The sequence below is a fragment of the Hyla sarda genome, chromosome 5 (assembly GCF_029499605.1).
Source record: "Hyla sarda isolate aHylSar1 chromosome 5, aHylSar1.hap1, whole genome shotgun sequence".
Taxonomy (NCBI): Eukaryota; Metazoa; Chordata; class Amphibia; order Anura; family Hylidae; genus Hyla; species Hyla sarda.
Genome location: NC_079193.1, coordinates 347,485,307 through 347,504,501, shown reverse-complemented (window position 1 = coordinate 347,504,501; position 19,195 = coordinate 347,485,307). Strand labels below are relative to the sequence as shown.

The following is a 19,195-nucleotide window of genomic DNA, read 5'->3' as shown; positions in this document are numbered from 1 at the left end:
ATATTATGAAAAGTAAAACAGAAAATCCCAGCTGAGTTTTAGGCCGGTGGGCAAAATTTTAAAATTTTATAATTTTAAAATATAGATAGTAAAATGATTTTTTAAATTATTATTTTAAAGGGGTACTCCGCCCATAGCCATCTTATCCCCTATCCAAAGGATAGGGGACAAGATGTCAGATCGCCATGGTCCCACTGCTGGGGACCCCCGGGATCTCCGCTGCGGCACCCCTCTATCATTACTGCACAGAGCACACTTGCTCTGTGCGTAATGACGGGCGATACAGGGGCCGGATCATCGTGACGTCACGGCTCCGCCCCTCATGACGTCACGACCCGCCCCCTTAATACTTGTATTGAGGGGGAGGGCCGTGATATCACAATGAGGCGGAGCCGTGATGTAACGAAGCTCCGGCCCCTGTCATTACGCACACAGAGAGTGTGCTTTGTGCAGTAATGATAGCGGGGTGCCGCAGCGGAGATCCCGGGGGTCCCCAGCAGTGGGACCCTGGCGATCTGACATCTTATCCCCAATCCTTTGGATAGGGGATAAGATGTTAGGAGCGGAGCACCCCTTTAAAGAATAGATAATAAAATGAAAATTTTAAAAGAAAAAAAATCTACAAAGATATGTTTAAATAATAGGTTTAAAGAATTGACGTTGATGATTTGGGCTTTTTCCCTACATATGGTTGTCTGCATGAACATTTAGTTACATTATATCATCTTCTGAGCTTTAATGGACAGTAATCGTCCTCTCTGAATTTATAGTCAATGCTAATGCATAAACAGGAGAACAGATATATTTTTCTTGAGCAATATACAGTGGAGTCTTCATACTGTATTTCCTATTAGAACAATAGGCCTGAAGTGCTCACACCAATCAGAGGAGGACACACTCGGTGAGAACAGCAGAAGTGTAATAAACAGCTGGAAGCGCCTTTTACTACCGCTGCTTTAATTAAATGTTTCGTTAGGTAATACGATGTACGTGATTTATCTTATCAGGTGTGCATCTACAATTTGTCAATTTCTCCACTGAAACAATACACGACTACCTGGAGGTGCGGAGCGGACCTGCAGACACCGGCTCGGTAATTGGCAGGTTAAGTGGTCCTCAGGTCCCAGCTTCATTGTTCAGCACAACTCATGAGACCAGCCTGTATTTCCACAGCGATTATTCTCAGAACAAACAGGGATTTCACATCATTTATCAAGGTAAGCAACACACTTTGCTATTCTAATGCAATCAATAAAAACTTTTTAAAATGTGCATTTAGTAACTTTGTGCGCAGTTAGCGTGTCTATTTATAACCCGGCTATAAGTCTGACAGCCAAAGTGTCTGGGGAGTTTTTTTTTTTTTTTTGAGTAGATAAAAGGAAGAGAGTGGAGAGGATCTGTCTATGTTCATATTGAAATAGAAAGTTCCTTCTAAGCAAGCAAAGACATGTTCAAAAATAGACCAAATATATAAAATAGGTGGTGGATTAATCCATCCCCCCCTTAAAGCAAAAGTCCAGGCTGTATGCGCACAAATATAAAAGGTCTACAACTAAAACCGTAAATTAATGGCCCTCATTTACTATTCTAAACCCAACTTCTTTTGTCGTTTTTTTTTGGCGCATCTTTGTCTGCGACATGTCGTAGACATCGTGCGCCAGTCTGCGACACGATGCAACATTTTTTCCCGATGGACCCGATGTGCATTCTCCCAAACCCGAAAAAGGGGCGTAACCCGACATTTCTGAGCTTTCTCACGTATTTATAAAGGTTTCCAACCCGAATTTGTTGAATTGTTGTGGATTTTTTCCCGACAACAAACAGGATGCGACATAATAGTAAATACCTGGGGAAAAAAAGCAGTCGGGTAAGAAAGCAAGACTTACAACCCGATTTTCTAAGTAAATGAGGGCCAATATGTTGTAATAAATATATGTTGTGCCTAATATGTCATCCATTGTCCTTCTTGTGGTTTTCCCAATGACACCGATACTGTGTGATCATTGATACAATTACTGGGAGACCCAGTGATCATGTTGAGAATTGAATGGTAGAGTTGAATGTGAGTACACCCTAGATCATCTCAACAGATTTGCTCCCCTCTGGTATCCATATATTTATGGTTGTCCGTTTCTTTCACTGGCCGGCATCTAATGCTGCAGTTTTCCTGGGGTCACAGCCAGGCGTAATATTCAGCTAAACAATTGATCGGCTTAACCCCTTAAGGACGCAGCCCTTTTTCACCTTAAGGACTGAGCCCTTTTTCGCAATTATGACCACCGTCACTTTTCGAATTAATAACGCGAAAACGAATATTCTGATTCTGAGATTGTTTTTTCGTGACATATTCTACTTTATTTTGGTGGTAAATTTTTGCTGTTACTTGCATCTTTTTTTTGGTGAAAAATCCCCAAATTTCATGAAAATTTTGAAAAAGTTGCATTTTTCTAACTTTGAAGCTCTCTAATTGTAAGGAAAATGAATATTTCAAATAAATTTTATTTTTCTTCACAAATACAATATGTCTACTTTATGTTGGCATCGTAAAATGGACATACTTTTGCTTTTTGAAAAAATTAGAGGGCTTCAAAGTAAAGCAGCAATTTTCAAAAATGTCATGAAAATTGCTAAATCTGAAGGGACAGATGTTACAGAACTACAACTCCCAGCATGCCTGGGCAGTCCAGGCATGCTGAGAGTTGTAGTTTGGCAACATCTAGAGGGCTACTGTTTGGGCACCACTGTAACAGTGGTCTCCAAACTGTGACCCTCCAGATGTTGCAAAACTACAACTCCCAGCATGCTCAGACAGCCTTTGGCTGTCTGGGCATGCTGGGAGTTGCAGTTTGGCCCCCCTAGTGGTTGCCACTTTCAATTCCCCCCCCCCCACTGTCGATTCCCTACCTGATCAGGATCCAGTAGGCTCCAGCGAAGATCCCAGTACCCCAGGCATCTTCTCCTGCAGGTACGGCCTCCATCTTCTTCCCAGAGCCCCTCGACATCCAGGGGCGGGCATCCAGGGCCCCTCGACATGCCATGGCAACCCCCTGTTCTGCGCTGCCATTGGTCAGAACTCCGTTCTGAGTAATGGCAGGGGATAGGAGTAGATCGCAGCTTTGCGACCTCACTCCTATCCTTTAGGCTGATCGGGGCTGTTGCTGACAACTCCGATCAGCCCTATTTTCCGGGTGATCGGGTCACCAGAGACCCGATCAGCCCGGAATTGGAGAAAATCGCATGTCTGAATTGACATGCGATTTTCTCCGATCGCCGACATGGGGGGTCTCAGGACCCCCCTGGGCAATGTGCCAGGGTGCCTGCTGAATGATTTCAGCAGGCATCCGGCTCCGGTCCCCAACCGGCTAGCGGTGGGGACCGGATTTCCCACGAGCATATGGATACGCCCTCGGTCCTTAAGGACTCGGAATGCAGGGCGTATCCATACGCCCTGTGTCCTGAAGAGGTTAAAGGGGTATTCCGGCCATATACATCTTATCCCCTATCCAAAGGATAGGGGGTAAGATGTCTGATCACCTGGGGGGCCCACCTATGGGACCCACCGCGTACTCCGTGCAGCACCGCATTCTATGCCGGGCTGCTGCTCCAGTCTAAGAAACCTCTGTGTTTCCGGGACTGGAGACATGACATCATGCCAAACCCCCTCCATTCATGTCTATGGGAGGGGGCGTGACGGCTATCACGCCCCTCTCATAGACATGAATGGATGGGGCATAGCGTGACGTTGCGAGGGGGCATGGCTTTACCCCCTTTGGGCAGGGAATAAGATGTCTGTGGACGGAATACCCCTTTAAGTGGAATCAGGGGTTATGTTCATGACACATACCTGTAAATGAGAATGGCCCTGATCTACTATTCTAAACCTGACTTGTTTTGTCGAGTTGTGCACCAGAATTTGGCGCATTTGTGCCGCAAGTTTTGTCTGCGCCACAATTTGTGCCAAGAATTCAAAACAACCTACCAATCCTTCATTTTACTCCAGAAAACCAGAAAATAGGTGCTGGGCGTGGTCATTGAAAATGAGCGTGTCTCCAAAATGTTTTATCCCAACATATTTACTGAGGCTTCCTAAGAAAATGTGGTGGATTTGAGTTCTGGAAAACCTCAAAGCTCAGAACAGTCGTTAAAAAAGCAAAATGTGGTAAAAAGTGCAATGTAGGGAAACATTAGTAAAAACCATAGAAAATTATTTCTCGAGAAACAAAACCCACAAAGAAAACATAATTCCACTCTTAGTAAATCAGGGCCAAGGTGTGCTGACTGCCAAGTGATGCTACATTAAAATTTGTGGATTAAAGGCATATTCGATCCCTAATACATCTTATCTCCTATCCAAAGGATAGGGGATAAGATGTCTGATCGCAGGGGTCCCGCCGCTGGGGATCCTCGCAATCTGTTATTCAGCACCCCCACATTTGCGAGCTCTCTGCAGCGCTGGAGGCTCCGAGTGTGCAACCTGACGACCATGGGGCCCGGATTATCGTGATGTCACGACTCCGCCCACATGTGACGTCACACCCCCTCCCATAGGCTTGCATTGAGGGAGCAGGGCGACCCCCGCGATCATACATCTTATCCCCTATCCTTTGGATGAGGGATAAGATGTATTAGGGCCGGAGTACCCCTTTAACACCCACTGCATTGAATAAAGTCTATTCACTGTTCAATTTGTTTATTGTTTTATTTATAAAATTAAATGGCCATATGTTTACATATTGTGAGTACAGGGAATCACTTTCTCATAGACTTACATGGAGCACATTAACCCCTTGAGGATTTCCTCATGTATTACCAGACTTCTTTTTTCAAATCTGTCCTGTTTCTTTAAGTTGTATTAACCCCTTAAAGGGTACCTCTCATCAAATAAACTTTTGATATATTTTAGATTAATGAATGTTGAATAACTTTCCAATAGCATGTTAATGAAAAATATGCTTCTTTCTATTGTATTTTTCCCGATCAGTCCTGTCAGCAAGCATTTCTGACTCATGCTGGAGTCCTAAACACTCAGAGCTGCCAGTCTGCTTTGTACACAGCCAAACAGGCTGTGAACAAAGCAGGCTGGCAGCTCTGAGTGTTCTCCTTTGTGAACAAAGCAGACTGGCAGCTCGTAGTGTTTAGGACTCCAGCATGAGTCTGAAATGCTTGCTGCCAGGACTGGTAGGGAGACCCCTAGTGGTCATTTCTTCAAAGTGGAAAATTAAATAGAAAGAAGCATATTTTTTTAATAACATGCAATTGTAAGGTTGTTCTGCATACATTAATCTATAATATATCATAAGTTTTTTTTGATGAGAGGTACCCTTTAAGGACGCAGCCCTTTTTCACCTTAAGGACTGAGCCCTTTTTTGCAATTCTGACCACCGTCGCTTTACGAATTAATAACGCAAAAACGCTTTTACTGAATATTCTGATTCTGAGATTGTTTTTTTGTGACATATTCTACTTTATTTTGGTGGTAAATTTTTGCCGTTACTTGCATCCTTTTTTGGTGAAAAATCCCGAAATTTAATGAAAATTTAGAAAATATTGCATTTTTCTAACTTTTAAGCTCTCTACTTGTAAGAAAAATGGATATTCACAATACATTTTATTTTTATTCACAAATACAATATGTCCACTTTGCTTTTTGAAAAAATTAGAGGGCTTCAAAGTAGAGCAGCAATTTTCAAAAAAAAATCATGAAAATTGTTAAATCTGAAGGGACAGATGTTACAGAACTACAACTCCCAGCATGCCTGGGCAGTCCAGGCATGCTGAGAGTTGTAGTTTGGCAACATCTGGAGGGCTACCGTTTGGGCACCACTGTAACAGTGGTCTCCAAACTGTGACCCTCCAGATGTTGCAAAACTACAACTCCCAGCATGCCCAGACATCCTTTGGCTGTCTGGGCATGCTGGGAGTTGCAGTATGGCCTTCCTAGTGGTTGCCACAGTAAAGATCGCTTTACTTACACTTTAAATCCCCCCCCCCCTGATCCCTACCTGATCCAGTATCCAGCAGTTTCCAGCGAAGATCCGAGGTCCCCAGGCATCTTCTCCTGCAGGTACCGGCCTCCATCTTCTTCCCACGATCCCCTCGACATCCAGGGGATAGAAGGAGATCACAGCTCTGCGACCTCACTCCTAGCCCTCAAGATGATCGGGGCTGTCCCTGACAGCTCCGATCATCACTATTTTCTGGGTGATCGGGTCACCAGAGACCCGATCAGCCCGGAATAGCAGAGAATCGCATGTCTGAATTGACATGCGATTTTCTGCGATCGCCGACATGGGGAGGGGGTCTCAGGACCCCCCTGGGCGATGTGCCGGGGTGTCTGCTCAATGATTTCAGCAGGCATCCCGATCCGGTCCCCAACCGGCTAGCAGCGGGGACCGGAATTCCCACGGGCGTATCCATACGCCCTCAGTCCTTAAGGACTCGGGATGCAGGGCGTATGCATATGCACGGCGTCCTGAACAGGTTAACTTTGACATGCTTTTACTGAGCAACACTATTCTGCAAACGTTTTTTCATGACATATTATACTTTATACAGTATTAGCGGTAGTTCTTTGTTAATACATGCAGCAGTTTTGCTAAAAATTTTAAAATACCATGAAAAATTGGAAAACATCTGGTGTTTTTTTTTATTTATGGCATTTGCTGTGCAGTAAAAATGATGTTATCTTTATTCTGTAGGTCAGTAAAATACCCAATTTGTATAGGTTTTTATGTTTTTAACTTTTTTATTTAGCGCTCTCACGCCATTATGTTAGGGCTTATTTTTTTTGCGGGACGAGCTGTACTTTTTACTGGTTTCATTTTTGCAATACATACTACCCTTTGATCTTTTTTTCCCACTTTCACTTTTTTTTGGGGGTAAAAATTAGCGATTCTTACACTTTATTTTTTTTATTTTATTTTTTTGGCGGCGTTCACTGTGCAGGATGAATAACATTATCATTTAATTGTACAAGTCATTAGGAATGTGGTATTACCTACTTTGTATAGTTTTTTGTTTTGTTTTCTTTCTTTGGTGATAATACAGAGCTTTATTATGAAAGGGGCATTTATTTTTTTTATTTTTACACTTTATTAGTTTAAAAACCATATATTTTTTACACTTTTTCCTTTTTGCCTGTTATACTATGCAACAGTTCATCTGTACTGCAGCACAGTATAACTCTCAGTATACACTGACATCCTGTGCGATCCAGACTTTGGCTGGACCTCACAGGCTGCCGTACTAGACAGACAGGAGGCCATCAGCTGGCCTCCTGCCATGGGAACTTATGGGATTCTGCGATCACTGTTGGGGAACAGGGGAGCCCCTTTCCCCTATAAATCCCATAGATGCCATGATCAGCTGTGATTAGCGCCGCCACTAATCTCCTGCAGTGCATTTCCCTGTGCAGGATATCGCTAGGACATATGCATACATCTTGTTGCCCTAATTTGTCAGCAGCTGGGACGTATTCATACATCCTGGGGCGGGGAGAGGTCAATGTTAAAAATGCAAATGTTAAATTGTGAAAGGATAAGGGTAAACACATCTATATGTCTTAGAGCACATTGGAGAAGAATTTCAGGGTATGTGAGGAGAGATGATATTTGTTTTATCAAGGTCAATAACAGTTGATATTTCCTTCACACTCGGGTATAAATAAACACTTGGTGACCCTGGGGGCTGGAAATGGACCATCGTAAATATAAGAGCACATATGGGTCCCAATGGATAAATATTCACCAAACCAGTAGTTTACGGATGAGAAGATACATGAAGTAATAAAACACCGGATGAGTTATTCCTATATGCAACACCGCACATGATATTCCTTTGTCTCTGTACTGACAACTAGTTAGTGGCATTCACCTGTGAACATCCTATACTGTCATACATCACAATCACCTCATAAAACATATTCTTAAACATCTGCTCATGCAATGTCACATGCTAGTGAAGACATCTGGGTTTGACATAGAGATGTACATTACCTATGACAGGATGACATTTCCCCAAATGAGCCGCTGAAAAGTGTAACATACTATGCGGTGTTAAAATCCCACCCCGGCCTCCAGTGATTTACTATGAAGTATTAGCTAAAAGCTTTGCTAGAGTAACAGTTTTCTCAGGTTCTCTCTCTAAAAAGGCTATAAATTAAAATGTCGATTCTTTTAATGGACAAGAAGTTGGGATATGTACGGATGTTCCACTTAACATTTTTTTAGTTGTTCATGCCTGACCACTCACTAGTATTTAATGTGAACCTCTGCTTTAAAGGAGAACTCCAGCCAAAATGAACTCATCCCACATCCATGGGATTCTTGCGATATTTTGCAAATATATGGATGAATATTCGTCCTATGGTCGAGAAATTCGCATATTTGCTATGTTCGTCCTCTTTTTTTTTTTTTTTTCATGTGAAAATTCGTAGTGAAATTTGCATGGTGCACATGCGCAATTATATCTTTCACCTAAAAGAAGAGAGGGATCAGTGTCCAGTCTGGTAGTGCCGATATTCGCATAAACGTTTGCTTAAATATTCGTATAAGTTCACATAAATTTCCATTAAAAAAAATCCACTAGTGATAAGTAACTGATTGCAGGGGGTCTGACCGTTGGCTCCCAGCAGTCAGACCCACCATTATCTCTGGAACGGGAACCAGCAATCAGTGAGGAGCACGTGCGGTACACAACATGTACTCCATTCATTTCTACAGGGGCACCGAAGAGACTCCAGTACAGCACTACCATAGAAATGAATTCAGCGCCTGCTGTCTACTAGTAAATGACATGCTCCCCACTAAGAGAGTTGGTGTCCCGTTCCGGAGATCCACTACTTTCCCCTATCCTGTGGATAGGGGATTAGTTCATTTTGACTGGAATTCTCAAATAAAGCCAGTTACAAGCACATCAGATTGCTGACTCCATGCTCCTGAAGTCTGTGCTGTGTGTGCGGAAAGACCATATATTATAAAGATATTCTCTTATAGCAGCAATTCTTCTTTATAACATGACTTCAATGGAACATGCTATGTTTTTTTAGTTGTATTCTGCATAAACCCAGCAGAAATATGATGCATATTGAAATTCTGGATGGCTCGAAAGACTTGTGTTGGTTCATTAATACTGCTATATATATAACTCTATATATAGTACTATGCCATATACACTCAAAACGTGCACAGTCACCATGTTCAAGGATTCATATTCATACATTTAAAGAGTACCTGTGGACAGCCCTCAAAAAGATTGATTTGTCATTTAATTGTTTAGGGTACTCTGATCATACACCTCGTTACAGTTTCTTGATAGGACCCTCTATTCCTGAGATATGAAGGTTTATAGTTTGTCTGACAATTCAGAGAATCAGTCAGATGGGCACTTATTTTTAATGATAGTAGTGACCATCAGGTGATGGGCGGGATTATACAGTCAGGAGGTGTGAATGCATAAAATTGAGGGGTGTATATGTCTAATACACACCCCATTACTGTAAAACCCCATCACCTGATTCACTCCTATTATTAAAAGTATGTTTACCTCCATCTGACTGATTTCCTGAATTGTCCGAAAAACTATAAAATCTCAGGAATGGACCAGTTTATCGAGAAACTGTAAAAAATGTGTGATGAAGGCATCCTAAGCTGTTTTGTGATAATCTAATTTTTTTGGAGGTTGGCCACAGGCCCTCATTAAATCAGCTACTGCAAGGAGCTTGGGTGTGAACTGCACTGTGCTATCCATTAAATATGTTAATATGGCAGTATGCAGCAATTGTCTATGCTCCCATCCATGTAGCAGGTTTATGTTTCACAGAAAAGAAAACTTTACTAAGTTAAAAATATATATTTATATTACGTTAGTAAGTATATGTGTCAAACTGTACATCTAGGAATCATTCTATATGAGCAAATATATAAATATTCAATAAAACTTGGAACTCATTGATACAAATGGCCACCATCACCTTTGTTAATTGGTCGGGGTCTAGGTGCTGAGACCCCCACCAATTAGGAGAATGAGCGGAGATAACCATGCAATTTACTTCCTGCTCTCAGTGATCTTTTTCTCACTGTCCTAGAGATGTCAGGGGTCTCCCCACTTGTTCTTGTGATCGTCGGGGATCTCAGCTCCCAAACCCTGACCAATCAAAACTTTTGACATGTCTCTAGGACGTGTCAAAAGTTTTTTTTTTTTCTTTTTTACGTGACAACAGCACTTTAAAGTGGTACTCTGCCCCTAGACATTTTATCCCCTATCCAAAGGATAGGGGATAAGATGTATGATCACAGGGGGTCCTGCCGGTGGGACCACCATGATCTCTGTGCAGCACCCGGCATCCATTTAGATTTCTGGGTGCAGGCGGCGGGGTTGTGATGTCATTGCCACGCTCCTCGTGACATCATGTCATGCCCCCTCAATGAGAGTCTATGTGAGGGGGCGTGGTGGCCATCACACCCCCTCCTGTAGACCTGCATTGAGGGGTCGTGGTGTGATATCATGAGGGGCATGGCCATGACGCCACAACCCCACTACCTGCTCAAAAATGTTCCGAATGCTGGGCCAGCGGAGACAATTTGCGACCAAAAAAAACCAAAACCCTCCATTTTACAAGAAAAACCTGAAAAAGGGGCATGGCCATGGGAGAAAGTGGGCATGGCCCTGACAAAAGGGGCATGTCCCCAACAGTTTAAAAAATCCCAACATATTTACTAATGTTGCCACAGAAAATGTGGTGGATTTGAGCTGAGGAAAAACCGACAGATCAGAGCATGTGTAAAAAAGCAAAACATAGGAAAGAGTGCAAAATGTAGGGAACCTTCGTAAGTACACTGGAAAATACCTGTCGAAAATCAAAACTCACAAAGAAAACTCCACTCCACTCTTAGTAAATAAACCCCATTATGTGACAGGTTCCCTCTAAAGCCTGTTTTCCCCTTTAAATATACAATAATTGCCAGAGATATTGTCAATCTTTTTTTTATTTTTTTATTTGCGGAAGACATATCTAATGTGCTCCAGGAGATGGTTTAGGATTAAGGGACAGCGAGTAAGCTAACACGAAAGAAACATGCTCCAGTATTTGCAAAAAGTCATTTATTTGGCAGAATGAAATCATTAATTCTTGACAAAACAATTTAATACTATAATTGGAAGAAATTGCAAACTTTCTGCATTTCTAAATGAGCATTTTTTTAATTTTTTTTGGAAGAGCAGCAACTGCTAATATATCCCGAAATATGGAGAAAAGGTTTAATTGTGCTGAAAGGAGAAATTTAATTCTGTCATTTAAAATAATCTTCCCTGTAATAAAAGAGAAAGGAGAGGGAGGCTTGATGTATTGGCCGCACTCCCCACATGGACGTCATGGAAAGGTGAACTCATTTGTATTCCGGAATCGTATTGGCTTTAATGGTATTTGGAAGCTTATAAAGCGATGACATTAAACCAAAGCACCACTCATTTATTAAACTAATGTTTTATTGTCATCTCTAACTATATGTCTTGTGAAATATGTCTTTCCAAAAACATATCTCCCCCCAGCCCCCCACCATGTCCCCTGAGAATGCAGCCAATGGGCTGGGGACATGAGGGGGAAATATCTGTTTTTGGAAAGACTAATATTTGACAAGATGTATGGATAGCGATGACAACAAAACATGGGCACAATTCTATAGTTGTTAAATTTAAAGTGTCAAGTTTTTACATGTTGTCCAGACATATCAAAAGTAAGGAGCGCACAAGGTTTCAATCCTGAGTCGGGTGAAGTGGACGGCAGTATGCGTCATTCTTCGACTGTCAATCGAATACAACCCGTTCACTGCATAAGTCCATGATGGCCAGCCGGGGAGTGAAAATGTGCTGCTGTGCACATCACAGGATTATCACTTGCGATAGGTCTCAGGAGTGAGACCCTGTGCCATCTCAACTGTTGACAGCATGGCCCCTGCACAAGGATGACACGCAAATTTGTGAAGTGTTCCATATTTAAGAAAAAAAAAGGAAATATTGTCCCGTTTGGCCCACAATTACTCTGAGTAATAGGGCTATAAGGCAAATAAATGTGGTGTCCTGGTACCGTATTGCATCCGGTACCTTGTGTAGAGGTCCCCAAAGTCAGAGTAACTACGCTCAGGTAGGGTTCCTCAGGTGAGACAGCCCTTAGTTGCCTCTCCTTAAGTTTAACTTGCATATTAATAAATGTATATATTAGTAATTCTATCTATATTATATAGGAATGTATATTACTTACCTTGTTCAGCATCGCAGGACCTGCGGTCATGTGATTAAGTTAGTAACCTCTATGGTATGTTGCAGGACCTTGGGAGGTCCTTGGGTCACGTGTTACTCAGCATTCTCTGTTATAGTGATTGACATCCGTATGGACCAATTAGCGTTAGTCCAGCCCCTGCCCATATAAGGGAGCTGCGTCCAATTATCGCTCTCTTGGGTTGCTACGCAACTTTCAACGACACGCTAGGCCTCAAAACCTATGGCCTCAGCAGAACCAAAAATCGGGAGTCTTATACTAATTCCTGCTAATACTAGCCTGACTACTGGACCGCAAATAATTCTCTAAATCCAGTGGAGCAGCGCAATAGTCTAGAGACTCTTAAAGCTAAAGTCCCAACCATTGTCAATCTCCAAAAGGAAGCTGTATTGATGAGAGACTGTTATATTGATGAAGTGTACAGAAAATCTTCAGTAAAGTTGACGCTGTTTCAGAAGCTTTCCGGTTGTGGACAATCCATTATTACTCACTACTTAAACTCGGTATCATCTACCTCCCTATCGTTCCTGGGAAGGGCGGCGATAGGAAAAACTTTATTGAGGAGCCCTCACCCTGGCGTCACGAATAGCAAGGGTTAACAAGCACCCTTTATTACCTGCACAGCTACACTCCCCATACCCTACACCTCCCAAGCTACCACATAAATATAGTAGAAGGGGAACCCCTGCTATGTTCCAGACCCTTTGTGATCTAAATATTTTAAAAATACACTCATTGTTTTGCTTTTTTTCATCAAAAAGTACCTGCAAACATTTTTTGCTTGTACAGCATATGTGTGGGAATTGATGTCATGAAAAACAACGGCACTCCAACCCAATATAGTAATGTGCAATGCAAATGAATAATCAGTAAGGCTGGGTTCTAATATATTAGGCGTCCAGCATAGTTTCCCTCTGGCGTGCACTGGAGGAAAACTGTTGCTGTAACTGATCCCATTCATTTGAATGGGACAGTTCACAATCATCCAGCATCCCAATTTTGATACCTGATGGTTGAAAATGTCAGACATCATCGCACAGGGGAACACAGCTTGTTGCGTACCCCTGTCCGGTGCAAGAAACAATGGACACCGGATGTCATACAACTGATGACAACTGATGCACGTTGTCATCAGTTTTGGCATCAGTTGAGTCGAGATTTAGGCTGAGTTCAACTATGCCGGATGCTGGACATATGTGAACCAAGCCTAACAAGTTTATTACATAATTTACAGAAAAGGTACCTCAAGGAAGTTACAAATGGTTAAATGCATCACAGGAATTCATTTGAACAATATTAAGGAATGGATACCAACTGAAAATAAAGCCCCTGAATAAAGCCTAAACAAACCTTACAAAAAGATTAAAATAAAAATGATCTAATAATCGAATACATGTATAATGTATAAAAAATAATCTATAATAATCTAATACATATCCCCTTCTAATAATCTAATACATTTATAATGTATAAAATAATCTATAATAATCTAATACATATCTCCTTCTAATTGTACAGGGTGCAAAATAACTATGTAAATAACCATAAGTAAAAAAAACACTGCCATCAAACCATGTGTAAAATCAAAATAAATAACAAATAGAACCTGTGGCCAAAAATACTTGAAAAGTGGTAAGAGGTTGTACTATAGCATTGTTCTAGAAAGATTGGAGTACAGGGTGCCCGACAAGTATTGTCACCTTACGTAGTGGTTTCCTCAGGTGTAATTGATGGCTGTATATGACCAGTAAAAAACAAACGCATGGCAAAAGAAAAAAAAAAAAAAAAAATATATATATATATATATATATATATATATATATATATATATATACACACACCCCCGTATATACTCGAGTATAAGCCAAGGCCCCTAATTTCACCCCAAAAACCCTGGAAAAGTAAAGTTTTTGACTCAACTATAAGCCTAGGGGGGGAAATACATCATCCCCCATGTCATCATCCAGACCCCCGTCATCATCCCCCCACTTCATCATCACCGCCTGTCGATCCCTTCATCAGTGGTCTTCAACCTGCGGACCTCAAGATGTTGCAAAACTACAACTCCCAGCATGCCCGAACAGCCATTGGCTGTCCGGGCATGCTGGGGGTTGTAGTTTTGAAACCTCTGGAGATCCACAGGTTGAAGACCACTGCGGCCTTGGTCATCATCCAGACCCCCGTCATCATCCCTCCCCCTTTAGTTTTCTACTCACCTCCCCTCGGTGGGGAGGAAGGGTGAGCTGGTCCGGGCCATCTATGCTGCAGGGACAGTCCGGTGGGGAGGGTTAGTCGTTCCGGCCTGTCCATTTTCACCGGGGGGCCCTCTTCTCTGCTCCGGGCCCGGCCCCGGACTAGTGACGTTGCCTTGACGACGATGCACAGGGACGTTCATGCGTGTCCCTGTGCGTCGTCGTCAAGGCAACGTCACTAGTCTGGGGAAGGCCCGGAGCGCGGAGAAGAGGGCCCCCCCGGATGAAAAGGGACAGCCCGGAACGACTAACCCTCCCCACCGGACGGTCCCTACAGCATAGATGGCCCGGACCAGCTCACCCTTCTGGGTGTCTGAATGATGACGAAGGCCGCAGTGGAGTTGTAGGAGTTGTAGTTTTGCAACATCTGGAGGTCCGCAGGTTGAAGACCACTGAGAAGGGATTGACAGGCTGAGATTTCACTCGAGTATAAGCCGAGGGGGGGCGTTTTCAGCACGAAAAATGTGCTGGAAAAACTCTGCTTATACTCAAGTATATACGGTGTGTGTATATATATATATATATATATATATATATATATATATATACACACACACATATAGCATCAAAAGGAGAGCCCACATGGCTTGTGGACCTGGCATCCAGAAGTATACAGTGCACATTCTTATCAGCTTATGCTGTAGCTGTGATGAAGAACTCCTGTTAGAGAGGCCAACACATGCTCGATAAGCCGTCAGCTCAATGCTCAATGTGAATGATGAATGCCTAATGTACAAGTATAGGAAATCAAAGAAAACTAATCCCCTTTGCATTAACCAAAGATCGATAGTAGAAAAGAACAAATACTAGGAAATTATCTACATAACTGTGTCTTATAAAGAAGAAATATAAATATCATCATTTATACCAAATGAGAAAAATAATAAATAAGTTGCACAAAAGGTTGTGTTGATACATGTAGGGCAACTTGTTCTGCAATGTTACTAGGGACTGGTCTAGTACATTATCTCCTTTTGCAATGATGCACGTTTTTTTTGGACACCGCTATCATTTGATATTATGAGGGACTTTTGTTGCAGTGGATGTTTATTCATTAATAATGTTTTAAAGAATCTCTGTGAAGTGTTTGTTTTTAGCTCTCCTTAAAGGGTTATCCACCATAAGGTGATTTTAGTACGTACCTGGCAGACAGTAATGGACATGCTTAGGAAGGATCTGTGCTTGTCTTGGGGCTAAATGGTTATGTTGTGAGATTACCATAATACTGTGGCTAGCTTTTTGTGAACTGGTATTTCCTGTTTGAGTTTTCTTCTTTTGCCTACAAATCCCATAATTCCATTTCCTCCCTCCCACACATCAGCCAACCCAACCATTGAAACATAAATGAGCTGAATCCATTCAAAAGACATGTGGTTTTCAATCAGGGTGCCTACAGTTGTTGCATTAGTTACAGATTGATCTCTTTCCCACCAAGCGATCGCTCCACCCATTGAAGCAGTCAGGCTCCCTGTCATCAGCTGACTAGTGAGTAAGGTCCCGGCCACATTGCAAGCTGGGAAAAATCTGAGACAACAGTCATTTTGTATGCTGTTAAAAATAAATATTGGAGTGAAAATCACAGAAGAATTGTGAGAAAACCATCACACACAGGTACAGACACTATATTATGAACTACACTAACTTTACAGCCCCTGTAGTATAGCCAAATAAAACAAATCCTGGAATACCCCTTTAAAGGGGTACTCCACTGCCCCAGGGTTCATAACATTTTGTTCCGAACACTGGGTGCGGGGATTGTGACGTTATGACCATGCCCCTCGTGACGTCATACCAAGCCATGCCCCCTTAATGTAAGTATATGGGAGGGGGCGTGGCATCCGCCGCTCCCCCTCCTATAGACTTGCATTTAGGGGTTGTGGTCGTTATGTCACAAGGGGTATGGGGGTGGCGTCACAACCCCGCAGCCCACACCCAGTGTTCGGAACAAAATGTTAAGAATGCTGGGGCAGTAGAGTACCCTTTTAAATAAGTTATCCAGCTTGAAATAAATAAATAAAATAAAAAAACAATAGAAAGAAAATAGTTACCTAACCCTGGTCCCAAGCTGGTCCTCCGAAGCTCCTGATCACCTCCCTCCAGTCCCCAATCTTTTCCCTTCTTCCTGCTTCTGAGACAAGTACTTGGTGCAGGGCCTGCTCATTCAGCCAATCACTGGAAGCTGTAGTGAAGCTGTATTCTCGGTCAGTGATTGGTTAGGTAGGCAAGTCCTGCACCCAGCACTATAGGAAGCGCACATTGAAACGAAATCCATTGAGATACAAAAAAAAAAAAAAAACTTTGTCTGGGGTATTCCAGCAAAACAACAAAATTATATGTATATATATATATATATATATATATATATATATATATATATATAATTTTTTTTATTTATTTTTTTTTTTTGCTGGAATACCCCAGACAAAGTTTTGTGTTTTTTTCTTTTCTTTTTTTTTTTTTTTTTTGTATCTCAATGGATTTCGTTTCAATGTGCGCTTCCTATAGTGTGTTGTAGTGGTGTTGGTTCTATTTGGACAATGTACATATTTGATGCAACAATGGAAAACCCCTTTGAATGGCCATTGTTATATCAAATAAGTGCCCTTCACTGATTAACTAGGTGATGTCTAATATATTTGTAAAACAATTTACAAAAACAGACTTCTCACCCCCCAAAACAGCTTTAAAATCTTGGCCACTAGGTGTCTCACTCCCTTGCAAACTGCTGGTCTTTGTCTGTTGTTAGGCTCAGTCCGTCTCTAGTAATAGAGCACAATAAGATTAAACAAAGAAAATGGGGGGGGGGGGGATTAGCTAGTGCTATGTATTCAATGAATAAAACACAGTTACCTAGGCTTTCAACATCTGAAATAAACAGGTCCCAGTCCCAGCAAACGTTTTACACATTTTTTACATCAGGATTTGTTTGCAATGCTTTATTTTTGTATTTGTAATTTCATGTTATCTTCATGGGGCCATATTTCCAGTTTTATGATAAACTACACCAAGTGGGAGAGAAATGTAATATCCATAAATGTAAAGAAGAAATAACCATATAGTATGAATTAATATAGCAATGTTCACACATCCGCGGTGCTCAGCATTCTTATATTTTGGATATGGGGTGGCCCTCACTCCTTAGTAAAATGGGCCAAACAGCAGAACAATACAGCCCAAAATAAATTCACAATCCTTATAATCCTGTTTTGAATTGCTGCGAATTATAGTAAAATCAGACAAATACAACAGTGAGAGTCAGGTGAAGTTCTTGGCTAGTTTCATTGGGATTCACAGAGACTGTAAGATTACCCAGCTGTCTGACATACAGCAACCAGCCAAACTGCAAACAAAGGACACTTTGCATTTGGCTCATTCATAGCTTTTCTATTTGATCTCTGAATTCATTTCTGGATGATATTTCCATCATCACATCCGTCAGGGTGGTATTTTTGAAGGCTCAGCTGGATCACCACTATGCTGTTTATCAGTCCATTATTGCCTGCAACTTCAACTTTTGTAATATTCAAGTTTATTAACATTATTCATGTGCATTATCTGTCTGCAGTATCAACGAGTATTTCTGCTTTTCCATCCGGGGAAAGTTTAAACAATTTAACAATAGGTGGTATGATCCCTCTTGTCAATAGTATGTGTGTCTGGTAACACTAACTGGATTGTGTCATAGAGTGCAGATTGGGGGACACTACCTATTGGAGAGAGAAATGGTTACACTCAATTACCTAACAGAAAGATTACGGCACAGGAAGGGTCCCAATCAGTGTATGCAAACAAATAAACAACAAGGCACTCCACTTGCAGTGAAAAGTTGAAAGTATTTATTCTGCAATCCAAAATTAAGGGTAACGTTTAGGTCAATTTAGACCTTCATCAGATTGGATAGCTGCGGAGCAGGTAGTTCTTAAGGAGGAAGAACAGTCAAGTACCATGTTCTGAGGTAAGTGGTGTGGCAACAAAAGTTGCATGTTGACTTTGGTTGCCACATCACTTACCTCAGGACATGGTACTTGACCGTTTTTGATCCTTAAAGGGGAACTCCGCTGGAGAACTTTTTTTTTCTAAATCAGTTACCAGGAAGTTAAACAGATTTGTAAATTATTTCTATAAAAACAATATTAATCCTTCTAGTACTTACAACCTTTCTGTCTGACCACAGTGCTCTCTGCTGACACTTCTGTCCATTTTATAAACGGTCCAGAGTAGGAACAAATACCCCTAGCAAATCTATCCTGCTCTGGACAGTTCCTGACATAGAGAGAGGTGTCAGCAGAGAGCAATGTGGTCAGACAAAAAGGAAATTCAAAAAGAAAAAAACTTCCTGTGGTGGAGCATACAGAAGCTTATAAGTACTGGAAGGATAAAGATTTTTTAATAGAAGTAATTTACAAATCTGTTTAACTTCCTGTCATCAGTTAGTTAAAAACATTTTTTTTCCCTGTGGAGTACCCCTTTAACCCCTCCTTGCTCCGCAGCAATCCAGTCTGATGAAGGTCTAAATTGAAAAAAACATTACCCTTAATTTTGGATTGCAGAATAATATTTTCAACTTTACTGCATGTGGAGTAGACATTGCATATCTAGATTTTAGTAAGGCTTTTGACACTGTCCCACATAGAAGATTTCTCAATAAACTACAGTCTTTGAGCTTGGA

The 19,195-nt window shown here is 41.6% G+C and overlaps 1 protein-coding gene and 1 pseudogene across 6 annotated transcripts in view; both read left to right on the top strand.

Moving 5' to 3' along the window:
* Nucleotides 1-19,195, top strand: part of CSMD3 (CUB and Sushi multiple domains 3) — a 1,342,864-nt gene that overhangs the window by 1,067,628 nt on the left and 256,041 nt on the right. For all 6 annotated transcript variants that reach the window (XM_056522623.1, XM_056522621.1, XM_056522626.1 and 3 more), the window contains one exon: nucleotides 1,008-1,217. In XM_056522623.1, coding sequence (XP_056378598.1) covers nucleotides 1,008-1,217 — 210 coding nt within the window. The remainder of the gene's footprint in view (nucleotides 1-1,007; nucleotides 1,218-19,195) is intronic.
* Nucleotides 11,939-11,995, top strand: LOC130274738 (U6 spliceosomal RNA; annotated as a pseudogene).